Raw genomic sequence first — 15,188 nt, forward strand, 5'->3', positions numbered from 1 at the left:
CTAACTTCTTTTGCCTCACGTTACTAACGGTAAAAAATATGTTTCAGTTAAATACGATAGCCTACTTGATCATGAATAACATAAGAGTTTTTATATGTAAATAACATTCAGAAACTGTATTTGAAATGAAATTAATAAGGATCAATAAATAAATATTGATACAAAAAACAAGAAATTACGTTTATTGATTATGACTGATATTTGATATGCACAACATGGAACGATGCACACAGCAGCGGGCTGTTTAGGACGGGTTCGTGTACATAATGTTCTCTCTCTTAAAATGTAAGCGAGTGTAAATGTCAGCATTATCATATGTCTAAAGAATTGAAGTCTGTCAGGTAAAAGAAGAGCTTATTGATGCAGTTCAGTCTGTCTGATATTTTATTCCAACCGTTACTCCTGATCGGAGGATGGCGTAAATATTTAGTTTATAAGCAGAGTTCGGCTTCAACTAAGTTTAATGGTGCAACGCAAAAATATTTAGAAGTGCGTAAGTCGTAACTTGGTGTCCATTTAAGTCAAAACTAGGCTAAACCGGCCTCAGAACACTGTCTGCATGATATTAGGTGGAAGATTCAGGTAAAACACAAACAAAAGCTCAGGATTTTTGTGAATCATAGTGTGCCTCAGTCTTTTAGTGTGAGTTTTTGCATGTTTACAACATTCAGAGGTGAACAGGGCCTTTCCCAGAGAGCTCCTTACCGCTCATTAGAATCAAAAGTGACAGCTCCCAGAAGACTTTGTGGCCTCACCATGATGCAAGACTGAAGTCAGGCAGTTAAACTTCAATTTCATTTAATCGCACAGGTCAATGGCGGTGCAAAGTTTAATACAAATAGGCCTGAGAGTGATATCAGGGTGGCGTGTGAATGAACATTAATCCCACATCAAATCAGTGTAAGTTCATCTGTGTGTGTGTAGGAAGAGCTGATTCTGTCCATTGACTTCTTCCAGTTTAAGGTCACCTTTTTAAAGAAGCAGTCACACCTTTAGCACTTCGACCGAGTGTATTGATCAGGTGTTAAGATGATCTGTACGTCCACTGACAAATCTCTTTTCAGGTCAGTACACACTTTCAGACTGACCAATAAATCCACAAATACTGAATGCACATTTTGCACAATGCACATTCACTGTGTTTTAGATGTTACTGCACATTTAAAACTTGTCATATAAAGATTTTAATAAAACAGATCAATCTCACTTGATGCAAAAAAAAGCAACCACAGATAATCACCTTAGTAACCAAAGGTTATCAATAGAATTGAAAATGTAAATAGCATGCAGATTCTGTACCATACTATACTAGGGGGCAGATTTACTAAACAGGGAAAAATTAGCGAGAGTGCGCAATTCCAAAACAGCGCAAATGGGAGTGGGCAAGTTCTGCGCATGATCTACTGATGACGTACAAATGAAAGAACACAGACGCAGTTAGATAATTTCCATAATGACCAACACAATCTAACACAGGTTCAAGACGTGCTTTTTTAGGCGGTAAATAATGGCACAAACACCAGTACATTGACGAGTGCAAACCTTAGTATTTAAATTACCGGTTAAATTACTGGAATTAAATTTAATAAAAAATCATCTACAATTATAATGCCGAGTTTGTTCCGTTTCTTTCATTACATTCTGCAAAATAATAATAATAATAATAATTTATGTTATTTAACCGTTTTATTCCCAAACTGATATGAAAGAACATAATTTTCCATAAATTGATAATAGTAATAGTTGACATGTGAGATTAATTTTGAAGATTAAAGGGTTAGTTCACCCAAAAATGAAAATTCTGTCATGAATTACTCACACTCATGTCGTTCCAAACCCGTAAGACTTTCGTTCATCTTCGAAACACAAATGAAGATCTTTTTGATGAAGTCTGAGAGCTTTCTGTTCCTTCAAAAGCTTTCTTTTTATTTATTATTTAAATACTCTCCTCCCATAAATGTTGCGCCTGAAAGGGAAACTCCTACAAATGCATATGCAATAAGGTCAAATGCAAAAATAACTGTGTCCACGCCTTTTCAGCGCTATTTTTTCATTGCGTGTCTTCAGTAAATCCTGACAGCAGTTTTTGAAAGCCGAAAGAGGGTTTGCGCTGGCGCAAGCTGTTAGTAAATCTGGCCCTATATATGTATATATACTATACTAATCTGTATAAGCCATAGACTACAATGCCCTAGGTTTAGAAACAGAGCTGCTGAATTATACACACAGTTACTGCAAGACAGAGAACAGGAGCCATAAAAAGCATTTTTGAGGTAAAGCTGCAATTGACCAGAGATGTTTCAATGCATATGAAATGAGAGAGAGGGACAAATGAGATGGAGAGTATCCGCCACTGGACTGTGGAGACATAATCACGAGAAACCCTCCATCTGCCTGACACCTGTTCAGATCCAAAGTGCCCATCCTTCTCTGGATTTAAACTCCTCAGCAGGGTGGATTTAATTACACCAGCAGATCTCTCACAACCGGGAACGTTTTACGGCGTGATTCTAGAGAAACTGTCATGATGTAATCGGGCAGCGGTGGAAGCTTTTGACGGACAGCTACAAAGCTTTATCGTAAGCTGGAAACCATTTTCACAGCATACGTTTCAAAACGCAAGCTTCATGAAAGCCCCAAGCACTGCTGTAATTTCTCAAGTAGGATATCTACTTCTGCTCTGTGTCCTCGAGGAGCACTGCCTTCTAAATCTGACAAAACATAAAACTCTCTGTCAGTCGCAGCCTGTTTGCCTTTCCTCCCTCTGTCAGGATGAAAAACAACACTTTAAATTGAACATGCCCTGCTTCTATCTACAACATAATACACAAATATTTGTACTCAGAGGCTTGATTATTAAACCAAGTATCTCCCATTTTGGGGGTCATGTTCAAACCAAGCGGCAACATTCTGGACTCTCTCTTGAATCCAACACGGAAGTGACTTAAACTGCAATTCATCGACTGGCCGCTAGAGACAAGCTCCAAAAGAGAGTCAATCCCATAGACCTCCCATGTTAAAATGCCCAGCTTTACAGCAGAAAAAATATATGTTTACAGCCTGGTACAAAAAGTGGTTTTGGTCTATATAGCTAATTTTGCCCTTCATGAGAACTGTGAACTTTGGGCTTCAAAAATGCTCTTTAGAAACTTGTGGGTGACGTCACGGACACTACGTCCATATTTTTTTTTTTTTTACAGTCTATGGGTCAATAGGTCAACTATGGTCATACTTTATAGTAGATGTCTTAAACGAGTTACATTAAAGAAAAAAATTACTAGGTACAATGTATTCACTGCTATTGAGGTGGGATACGGGTGTAGGACAGGTTTGGTGGTATGGCTAGGTTTAAGGGTGGGTAAAAGAGTAAGGGAAGGATCAACAATGTAATTATAGATGTAATTACAGAAATTAATTACAGATGTAATTACATGCAGGAGCATGTAAGTACAATTTAAAAACATGTATGCACACAACAAGTGCATTGTATCAAATGATTAATTGAAATGTTAGTACACAGTTGTTAAATACACTTAATATTAAGTGGGACCCCTGAATTTCTTAACAAAACAAAATCCTCACCTTGAGCTTGGAGAGCTGACCCAGGTCCTTGGCAGCACTGAAAATCATCTGAGCCCCTTGCTGTTAAACAAAAGTACAAAACAAAGAGTCAAAAAGTAATTCACTCCTTTAGGAATGAACTGTCTCAGGAGACATGTCGTTCAGCGAGTGAAACAGAATTTGTTTAGTGTAATTGGCAGTCGAGTCTTTGGGTGCAGATTCAGCTTTTTAAGAAGATGGGCAGGAACCTCCTGAAGGAAAGTTTTGTTTGTTCTCATTACTTTCTGGAATATTATTTACAGAAACAATGAGGGTCATTGTGCACATTATATATATTATTTTTATTTATTTTTTATTGAAAAAACACATGTATAGGCATATACACACACACACACACACACACACACACACACACACACACACACAAAACAAAGTATTTTACTTTATAGCCAAAATTAAATTAAATATTTAATGGAGAGCTTATATATTTTTATTTATTGCTAAAATAATTTAATCAAACCATGTGTATAGGGCTTATATTTTTAATTTATACATTTTTATATTTTTTCAATAAAATATATATATATACACACACACTGACACATTTAAAATATTACATTTCATTTTTAATTCAATCAATCAATCAATCAATCAATCAATCAATCAATCAATCAATCAAGAAAACAGCTGGTGTTCCTTAATATTTATGACCAGCATTCATATTTGTAGATCCCTTAACCACTAAATAACACTTTTTAAAGACCAACACCTCTCTTTATAGAGTATACCCAGTTGATGCCCCGGAATTTCCATAAGCTTCTGTTAGGAGCAGATGCAGAGGAGACGACGTATTGTGTGTGTGCGTTTGGCTAAAAGACTTGTTACACTTACTGTCTGGTCTGAGAGCGGCGGAAGAACAATCTGTCGTTCAATGGTGTTAATGACAATTTTCCACAGCTCCTTCAGAACCCGTTTGAGAACTGTCTTCTCACAGATCTTAGCAAACAGAATAAGGCTGGAGAGAAAAAAAGGGGGATGGAGTGAAAGACAGAAATGCAGCTAGCTACCATGTTTCAAGAAATGTAATCCCGCAGTTCTCTTACTTCTTATCCAGCAGGTCCATGAGGGGTCGCAGGACCGTCTCTGCGTCCATGGCTGCATTACTCTTGTTCCCTGCGTTTCCTTTGATCTGCACGAGCTCCTGGTTCATTTGTTTGACACAGTCCTCAATCACTGGCTTGAAACTGTGGATGGATGTGTTAAACTCAGTTTGAAAACAACATTCATAATCACACGTAACTTAAGATACTATCATTTAATTTGATAATGAAAACATGTTCAACACATTTTTATCATTTGAGCTAAAATTATTTTTTTTAAATCATTTTATCATTAATCGTCTGTATGTCTATGCTTTTTAATCATGGAAGGCAACATGAAACAAATGTAAAATGGATGCTATTTACTTTGTCCATAAATGTCACAGGTCTAATTATGAATGATCCCTTGAATGATTTCCTGTTTTTCATTTAAATGCATTAACTTTCTTCATCTTTGCTTATGTAATCAAAGCTTTAAATCAATAATATCATAGCCTATATCATAGTGTTAACATTTAATTTGTTTGAGGAATTTACACACTTTACTTGACTTTAGAAAGTTCATTAAAATATGTCTTTATATATAATGCATTATACAAGTTTTTTTAAAGTCCCCCTGTGGTGAAAATCAAGCTTTTAATGTTGTTTATATCATATGTCTATATGGTGTTTTTAATATGCTTTAAGACAAACCATGTGTAAATTCATAAGTCTACACCATTGCTGAGTATTATGCCATGTAATGCGCCTTATAATGCATTGTATGATATCATGAAAGATTATAACCACAGTTATAATACATTATAATACTTATCTGTTCATTGTTACACATTTAGACAGTATAATGCAATAAAACGTGTTTAAGAATAATGCATTAAAACACGACAAACAACTGCAAATATTATAATGCATTTGGTTACAATTATTTATGACAAGATATAAGGCATTCTACTGTACATAAAGGCTTTAAGTAAAGTGTTACCAAAATATCATTATATTTACACCGGCTCAACAACTTTACCCATTGTTCTCTGATACTTCACCTGGAACCGAAGACCACGCTGAGCTCATCCAGCACCGTATTGAGCTTATTCTGAAGTTCTTTGAGCAAACCACTGGCCTCAGCATCCAGCTGTAAGAGACACACAGCGTCACTGTCAGTGAACAGGATATGCTGCATATGACAGGAACAGGAAACACTGAAGGCTCAGAATCAACCAGTAATGCCTATATGAAATATTTAGTTGCATTCTCTTCTGAACTGAAATTTTATTATACAAAAAATGCATTTATTATTCATACGCAGGGTCAAAAAATCACCAAGCCAACCAACTGCAAATAAAACTTGAGTTTGAGTGAATAAAGCAGTTATTATCCATTTAGTCAGTATTAAAAAGTAAGTTGAATTGCAAAGTAAAGAACACATCAGTGACCTGTGCAACTTCTAACCACTTTTACCTTAGTGGAAATCAAAAAGTGCATCTAGGATACAGAAAGTTGTTTTTCAAGAAAAGAACAAAAATAATGAACAAAATTACAGTGAATTTATGTTTTTGACATTTGCAGCTTTACAGAGCGATGGAGACTGACTCATCCTGTACATGATGCAGTGAGTGACACAATGACCTGTGATGTTTGTCAAAAATACGCTAAATTTAATACGCTATTATTTCTATCAATTAAATAGACATTTTATGATGTCCAACACTGAGTAACCTTGTTACATTTTATTTATTATTTATCATTACATATTATTATTATTTACTAAATTGTTTTATTGGAGTCAATTTATTTGTGATAAGTACAGTATAACGCAATGAAACATGGCAATTTGTGCGGACATAATTTTTTGCCCAGGCTGTCATACAAATATATTTTTTTATAACAAATATAAAAAATTACCAAAGTTTAATGTTTTGTTTTCCCCTCACATTTAAAATATACATATAAAAAAAAAACATATTGTCCTCACTTGTAGGGTCATTAAAAACAAACATCCCCTCCGAACATCACTTTTGTATACAGTATACAGTATATGGTTGTATGTTTTGTGTTTTTAACACAGGTTCACTTGATTTAGAGAACTGGCAGACAGCTTTGTTTTCGTGCCATGGTTGGGTGATTTTATCAGCCACTGCACAGCATGCTTTCTGTCAAGCGTGCTCAGCCTCTGAAAAGGTCTTGACTGAGGAGTCGCTTGACTAATGATGATGGCAAATTCAATACAAGCCTCTCGCCACATCAGAGGCATGAGAGCAGATGAGCAAATGAGATGCAGGTGTTCTGCATTCAAACATTACCTTGTCTGCATCACACAGGTAGATTTTACTGATAATGCACGTGAATCTCCAGTCTACTTCACATTTGACTGTATTCATCATAGTGCAATCAAAAACAATGCTCAATATTTGCAGATTTGCAGTCACACAAAATGTGTCCTAGTGGAAATGATTTTAAAATGCACTTGCTGAAACATTCATGCAAAACGTCTGTCAATTACACTTTCACAGCACCCTTAGGGCTGAATTATACAGAAAACCAGAGTAATTCTGCATAAAATTTGTGCTATTTATAATTACTGACAACATGGACCATTTTAAAATACTTTACAGGGAAATGACAAACCGAGAAAAAAAAGAAAAGAAAAAAAACTCTTTATACTGGACTTGCTCATCTCTAAATATGCTAAAACTGTGAGGCATACGGCATTATTGATTATGCTAACATTCCAGAATCTATGGCTGTCCAGTAGATCTAATATGTATAACCTCCATGAGACAAGGAAGAAAGTTGGGTACACTTTATTTCGATGGTCCACTATAGACATCCTACTAACTATAAGTAAATTCGCAACTACATGTCAACTAACTCTCATTAGAGCATTAGTAGATTGTAGAAGATTGTTAGTAAACTGTTAGGTTAGGATTAGGTGTTAGGGGTTGGACAATGAAACTGAAACACTGGCCAATATTTCATGCCTATATGTGTGCAGCCTGGTGGCCAATCTTTACATTCCTTCAATAAGAGCAGAGTGTGAAGGTTGAATTAGCAGAGCTGTACATAAAATAATGTAATCCAAACAACATAATGGGAGACATATCCAAGTTCAAAAGAGGACAAATTGTTGGTGTACGTCTTGCTGGCTCAGCTGTGATCAGGACAATAAGTCTTTGTGGTGTATCGAGAGCTATGGTATCCAGGGTAATGTCGGCATACCACCACGTAGGTCGAACCACATCCAACAGGAGCAACTGTCGAAGCAAAAGGAAGCTGTCTAAAAGGGATGTCCAGGTAATAACCCGGATTGTATCCAAAAACATAGAGCTGCCCAACTCACAGCAGAATTAAATGCGCACATGGACTCTCCTGTTTGTCGAGAGCTCCACAAAGTCAATATTCATGGTCTGGCTGCTATGCCAAACCTTTGGTCACTTGTGCCAATGCCAAATGTCGATTTCATAGGTGCCAACAGTGCAAATCTTGGGCTGTGGACAATGTGAAACGTGTATTGTTCTCTGATGAGTCCACTTTCATTGTCTTTCCCACATCAGTGGGAGAGTTACATTGTGGAGAAGCCACAAAGAGGCTTAACACCCAGACTGTTACGTGCCCAGAGTGAAGCACGGGGGAGGATCAGTGATGGTTTGAGCTGCAATATCATGGCATTCCCTACTGTGCTTGATGGGCGCATCCTGGATGAAGCATGCTGGAGGACCATGTGCACCTAATGGTTCAAACATTGTACCCTGAAGGGGGTGCTGTGTGTCAGCATGATAATCCATAAATACTCACAGCAAGACTTGTGACAGAAAGTTTTGATGAACATGAAAGTGAAGTTGAACATCTCTCATGACGTGCACATTCACCAGATCTAAATATTTTGAGCCACTTTGGGGTATTTTGGAGGAGCAAATCAGATGTTCCTCTACCAGCATCACATAGTGACTTGGCCAATGTTCTGGAAGAGAAATTACTCAAAATCCCTCTGGCCATTGTGAAGGACTTGTATCTGTCTTTCCCTAGACCAAGTGATGCTGTATTGGCCTCAAAAGGAGGCCCTACACCATAATTAGGGTTGGGTACCGAAACCCGGTTCCAATAGGGAACCGGTTCCGACGTAAACGGTAGTAACCAGACCGAATAAGAACGAAACTTTCGGTGCCTGATTTCGGTGCCTGACTTTTTTCACCGCCCCCTTTAAAACATCTCGCGGCACGAATGATCTAATAACAAAACATATCCAGTTAACCAGCAGAGCATTCATTTGGTTCGTTTGTTAAATAAGAGACGATCTAGGGCTGAAAATTCTTTTCTCTTGTGGCTCACGCACACCGCACTCGTCTCGGACGCGCGCTTCAATACGTTGCAGAGATCGATCTATTTATGAGGCGCCGTCTATATGAGTAACGTTATGTGCTTGGAGAGTTTGTGTGTGCGTGCTCGCGTCTCAGATGAGTATGTGCGCGAGTTTGTGTGTGTGTGTGTGTGTGTGTGTGTGTGTGCGAGTTTGTGTGTGTGTGTGTGCTCGCGTCTCAGATGAGTATGTGCGCGAGTTTATGTGTGTGTGTGTGTGTGTGTGTGTGCTCGCGTCTCAGATGAGTATGTGCGCGAGTTTATGTGTGTGTGTGATCGCGTCTCAGATGAGTATGTGCGCGGTTTGTGTGTGTGTGCGTGAGCGACTTTAGATGTGACGTTGTGCATTTCATATAGTTGGAGCATTCAGCAGTATACATGTATGTGTGACTACTTAGTATATGTGTATGCAAGCGTTTTATGTGTGCGTGAATGAAGTTCGATTTAAGCCCTAGACGGCGCCTCATATCTATTCGTTCTGGTGAAATCACAACATATAATGCACACAAAGTGTCCCTGCTTGATATACAACCACTGATGAGCATTATCGGTTTAAAAAAAACTACGCATGTGGATTAGAACCCAAAACCTCTGACATTCTTGACTAAAGTTCAAGTTCAGCTGCAGTGTTCCTCTTCGGGTAAGTCTAGTATTTTAATGCCAACTGCAAATCTTGCATATCAAGTATGAAGTAGCCTATATCAAGTATATTTATATGAGGCTATACTTTGTGTGTTAAATATTTCTGCTCAGTGTCAAGATATTTCTCTGTTTTGTAAAAGTCTATAATATATAATATGTAATATAATTGATATATAATATATATAAATAATATTAGAAGACAAAATTTTTATCTTAAAGGTACAATATGCAAGAATTTTTGCCGCTAGAGGGCGCTACATTCCAAACAACAACAACGGCGTAGCTTGATGACGATGTGAAGGAGCGTGGAATGATGGGAACTGTCGTTTTAAACTCCACCGTGGATGTAAATCAGTCAGACGGGAATCGAAAAATCATGTTCATGGATGAGGCTAAGTTCTATTTTTATAAATGTTGCGTTTAATGACATGCTTTTTGTGGCGAGGGGGGCGTGGTTCAGCGCGGTCTGTGATGGGAGAGAAAAGAGACGAGCAAGTAGGTCAAGTGCAAATGCACCTGTGTCTTATTGCAGTGATCGGCGTGGAGAGACCGCTTATAAGCCGCGCTGGAACGAGAGAGAGACTGGGGAGAAAATTGGACGCAGAGGAAGAAAACCGGTGGATCCGAGCTCTCATTTTTTAACTGTTTTGTGCCGTCGCGGTTGCCACAGTGAATGCGCGTTGTGCGCGGCTTTTGTTTGTTTTGCTTTATTTTAATAAAGTACGAGTCCCAGTCACGACGACGCGTCTCCTTCCTTCCTGACTCTTAAACCTCATCACACTTTTATTTCATTAAAATGAATTAACCGCAAGAAAAGTAAGGTTTAATACTTCATAGATGTTACTGTATTTGTTGAATTCATTGTTGTGATAACGCTGCGCAGTTTTACATGTTCTAAACAATTGTTGTAAAAGTACATTCGAACATGCCCACATCATTTGCCAAAATACTGATTAATCTTTATGTATAACACATGCTATGTTTATTTACATGGCCATAAACACCAGACGTGATAAACAATGTCAATAAACTAAACACAAATCTAAAGCAATAATACTTTCCTTACATAAACATAACTATTACCGAATGCTACATTTGGAAAATATAAAATTAAGCATGCTTTGTCGACAGAACCAGCTGCAATCGGTAAAGAATAATTGTGTACCATAACGACTGCAAGAAACAAGCTAAAGTTTGTAGCTTGATAGACGCTACAACTACAACTTTCGCATTTGTCCAGGACTCCACGCAGTACGAGCGGAAACCGAGGGTGACGCGGATATGACGCAATTGACTGGCGACTCCCAGCTCCCCCCTGTTCTAACGCCCCGTTTCCTTGGTTAAAATCGCAATTTTCTCACGATTTAAAAATAGTTGGAAACATTTGGGATATTGTAAGTAATCAACTTAACAAAATATATAACACTGGCCTTGAGATTTTGGGATATTTTAATGCAAAATTCTTACATATTGTACCTTTAACTTAAGTGTTTTCGGCTACATCAGCACAATTTTTAATTTAATCAGAAATCAGAAAAAAAAAATCAGAAAACACACACAGATATAATTTTTTTTGATAAAGTGTGCAGTTTCGTTTTCTAAAGTACCGGTTTAAGAACCGTTTCAGCACCGGAACCGTTTGAAAAATACCGAGTAGGTACTGGTATCGGATAAAACCCAACCAATACCCAACCCTAACCATAATAATACATTATTATGGTCTAAAAACAGGTGTTTCGGTTTCAGTCCAACCCCTGTAGTTTCAAAGTTACTTGCATAGAATGACTGTTGGGGGACCATCAAAATAAAGAATTAATAGACATTTAGACTGTCTACTATAACTCTAATGACTGGTAGTTGATATGTAGTTGCAAAGATACTTAGTAGGATGTCTAAAGTGGACCATTGAAATAAAGTGTTACCACAAAGTTTTCCTTCCTATGTTTATTAGTTGCATTTTAATGTCAATGTTCTTGTATAACACCATAGCTGTGCTTGGGTGAGGCAGGACGTCCATGTAGTCAGGGATGGATGGCTGACTTGTGAATTGTAACAGCGTTTATGGTTCCCGGTAAGCAGAGGGGCGGCCAGATCAATCAATGATGGCAGCGGGCCAATGCTCGTGCAAGACACCTCATCAGGTTAATGGAGATCAGAGGAGATGTCGGTCACCGGAGAGGTAATGGAGGTAATTCTGACTGATAACACAAACACAACAAATGCTTTGCAAGTGTGACCTATAAAGAATGCTTGTTTAAATGAAAATGAAAATGAAACGGAAAAAATAAAAAATAAATTATATTGTGCTTGATTAAAAGTCTATTTTTTTGAGGGCACCACCACTTCAATTATCATTACTGTGATGTGAATAAATCTCATATGCATTACTGTGATATATACACTACCATTCAAAAGTTTGGTTTCAGAAAAAAAAAAAAAAAAAGAAAAAAAAATGTATGCTTTTATTCAGCAAGGATGCATTACATTGATAAAAAGTTACAGTAAAGGCATTTATAATGATACAAAATATATTGATTGTTTTTTTTCTTCTATACACCAAAGAATCCTGACAAAAATGGAAATGTTTCTTGAGCAGCAAATCAGCATATAAGAATAATTTCTGAAGAATCATGTGACACTGAAGACTGGAATAATGATGCTAAAAAATCGGATTTGCATTACAGGAATAAATTACATTTTAAATTATTAGTATTTATTCATGGTATCTTTTGTTGCATCGTCAAATAAAAATGTCACAAAAAACGAAAAGGGCCGTTTACACAACACTGTTTTCAGCTAAAAACTGAAAACTTTTTATGCGTTTTGGCCACTAATTTACACGACAACAGTGTTTTGGAGGCCTGGGTTTCAAAATGTATGTTTTTGAAAACGATACCGCTATTGTCTCTGTGTAAATTTGCCGCAAATTTACATAATACAGTGCTTTAGTTTTCGCAGATCCGTTTGAATGGGGATCGTTGTCATCTGAACACAGAACTTTTCAAAAATGCAAAGGAAGTTTCTTACATTTAAGTACATCGAATTTCTTTCTTTTTTTTTCACATTGCTTCTATGAGAATTTAGTAGGGATGCACTGACATAAAAATTCTGGGACGAAAACCGAAACAAAAAATGTTTTATAAAAATTACTTATATCTAATTAAATTACCTTTTTTGTATAATTGTATTAATATTAGACTTTTTAATGAAATTCAATAATTTTAATGATCCTGAATTTATAAGCCAATAAAATAAAATAACCAGTTTTATAGAAAGTAACACACTAAAATTGGATGTAAAATATATTAATATTAAATATCAATATATTATTCTTTATTCAGTTCTATGCAACAGAATCAGTTGTGACAGATTTATTTTTTGACCAATTATTCAAATACTGTATAGACCAACAAAGCTTTTATTCTCAAAGCATGTGAGCAGAGCGTAACGGGGAGCGGATCAGTGAACAAGAGGGTATTGCGTCATTTTACTAGTATTGTAAATTTTTACATTTACACTCCATGTTACAGCACAGTAGGGGTATTGCAAACAGAAACAAGTCTACTACATAGAAGTTTTATATTGGCGCGTTATTTGAGCGAACTTTGCTTTTCCGATGAACATGAGCGGTACATTAGTTGAGCGTTTGCTTGGGCCGTAAGCGACTGAGCTCTGCACGTGCATAGAGCATTGAGCATTGAGCATAGAGCATCATGCAGTGACAATGGCTAGAGCAAGAGTGAAACTTGAGCACCGAACATTGAAGGGCAGGGCACATATTTTCGGCCAAAAAACTAAAATGCCATTTTCGGCCAATAATTTTCGGCGGCCGAAATTTCTGTGTGGGGTAAAACATAACTGATACTGTTTTTAACTTTTGTTTATGACTTGGAAAAGTAGCACCAGAAAAGAAAATCTTTAGTAAGTTTTACCCATGAGGCACAGAAAAGTCAAGGAGTGACCTTACTTACAAAAATATTGTTATAAGAAAAGAAATATGTATCAAAATGTATAAGAACATTTAAAATTATCTGAAAACAGGGAGATCTAACTGACTCAATAGTGGGGACAATCATTAGAGACAGATTTGTGTTAAATAATGGTCTAAAACCACTTTAGGAAGTGAATTGTTAATGTTAAGTTATAACTAAATTCATTATATTCTAATTTGAATCTTAATTAGGGAATCATGATGTGAAATTGTACAAAAGATTACTCTTGTATACTGCACCTGTGGTCTCCCTCATATCGTTAATGAGCAGATAACAGATGCTTGAAGGCGGTCAGTTTTCACCCCGAGACCCCGTTTCAGACTGACGGACAGCAGTGGGAACGTTTCCGCTATCGAAGCTAACTTTGACTTCTGCAATTAATTTTTCTTGGACAGTTTGGGATCTTATATTTATAAATCCATGATAACGAGCCACTGTAATTGCATTTTTCTTTCAGTTTGCTAATTGCTTTGGGAACATTGGCGCTGCCAGAGCATGACAGGGTTATATTTGGAGCGTTTCGCTTTTGCTCTCTCAGAAGGAGTTGGAGTTTCATGAAGGAAGCAGAATCATATATTAGTCATACTTTCAAACAGCTGCGATCCTTTTTTAAGCACTGTAGCCTGTAGCCTTAATTTCAAGAGAGGTAAGACATAAAACCTTAATCTGACAGACCTCTAGCACTTGTACAAATGATCTGTTAGACAAATGATTAATTTGATTTTGAAGTATTTTATGACTGCCCAGTGATTTCACCACATTATGAAGCGTCTTTCAATGTTGTGATTATGAAACCATACAGATGTCAATGCAGGGACGGAGCAAAGTTGGGAAAAATGTTTTGCCAACAGGGTACATTTTTATTAAGGCAAAATAAAATAAAACAAAACAAACTTTGAATGCTGGAGAATAGATCAACCTAAACATCAGGACCAAACTAAAACCTCTTGCAGCCTATACTTCATTTGGAACCCAAATTAACCACAAACATTGCACATGATTAAAAAGCAAGTTGGTGGCTGTCGGTAAAGTGTTAGTTCAGCAAAAAAATGAAAATCCTGATAATCATGTCATAATTTACACGCTTTGTGTCATTTTAAACCTGTCACTTTTTTTTCCATGGAACACAAAATAAGTCAGGCAATATGTTTACGCATCTCTTTTGCAAAGGGAAATTATGCAATGCAATAAAAGTGAATTATAATGGGGGTTTTTTATGCTCCAAAAAGCACCAGAAAAGTAACATATGCTATATTAATGAATTTTGACCAACATTTATTATGACTTCAGAATAGTTGGAATATGTGCAGTTATATATGCATGCAAATGAGTATTTATGATACTATTTATAATACTTTTAAGGTGCTGTTGACATTTTTGAAGCTCGTTCACAATTCATAATTTTCTTACATTGCATGGAAAAAAATATATCATTCTTATCAAATCTTCTTTATGTGTTCCACAGGTGTGAAACTGCACACTCAAACAATATCCAGGCCTTTTTTATAGGCAATTTAAATACGTAAATATTAAAGAGTTA

The 15,188-nt window shown here is 36.6% G+C and overlaps 1 protein-coding gene across 2 annotated transcripts in view; it reads right to left on the minus strand.

Annotated features, from left to right (window-relative positions):
- Positions 1-15,188, minus strand: part of unc13c (unc-13 homolog C (C. elegans)) — a 229,937-nt gene that overhangs the window by 31,234 nt on the left and 183,515 nt on the right. For both annotated transcript variants that reach the window (XM_082182828.1, XM_082182829.1), the window contains exons 25-28: positions 5,705-5,793; positions 4,665-4,805; positions 4,453-4,576; positions 3,583-3,642 (exon numbers count right to left, since the gene is read on the minus strand). In XM_082182828.1, the coding sequence (XP_082038954.1) occupies positions 3,583-3,642; positions 4,453-4,576; positions 4,665-4,805; positions 5,705-5,793 (414 nt within the window). The remainder of the gene's footprint in view (positions 1-3,582; positions 3,643-4,452; positions 4,577-4,664; positions 4,806-5,704; positions 5,794-15,188) is intronic.

The sequence above is a fragment of the Leuciscus leuciscus genome (assembly GCF_965113295.1).
Source record: "Leuciscus leuciscus genome assembly, chromosome: 10".
Taxonomy (NCBI): domain Eukaryota; kingdom Metazoa; phylum Chordata; class Actinopteri; order Cypriniformes; family Leuciscidae; genus Leuciscus; species Leuciscus leuciscus.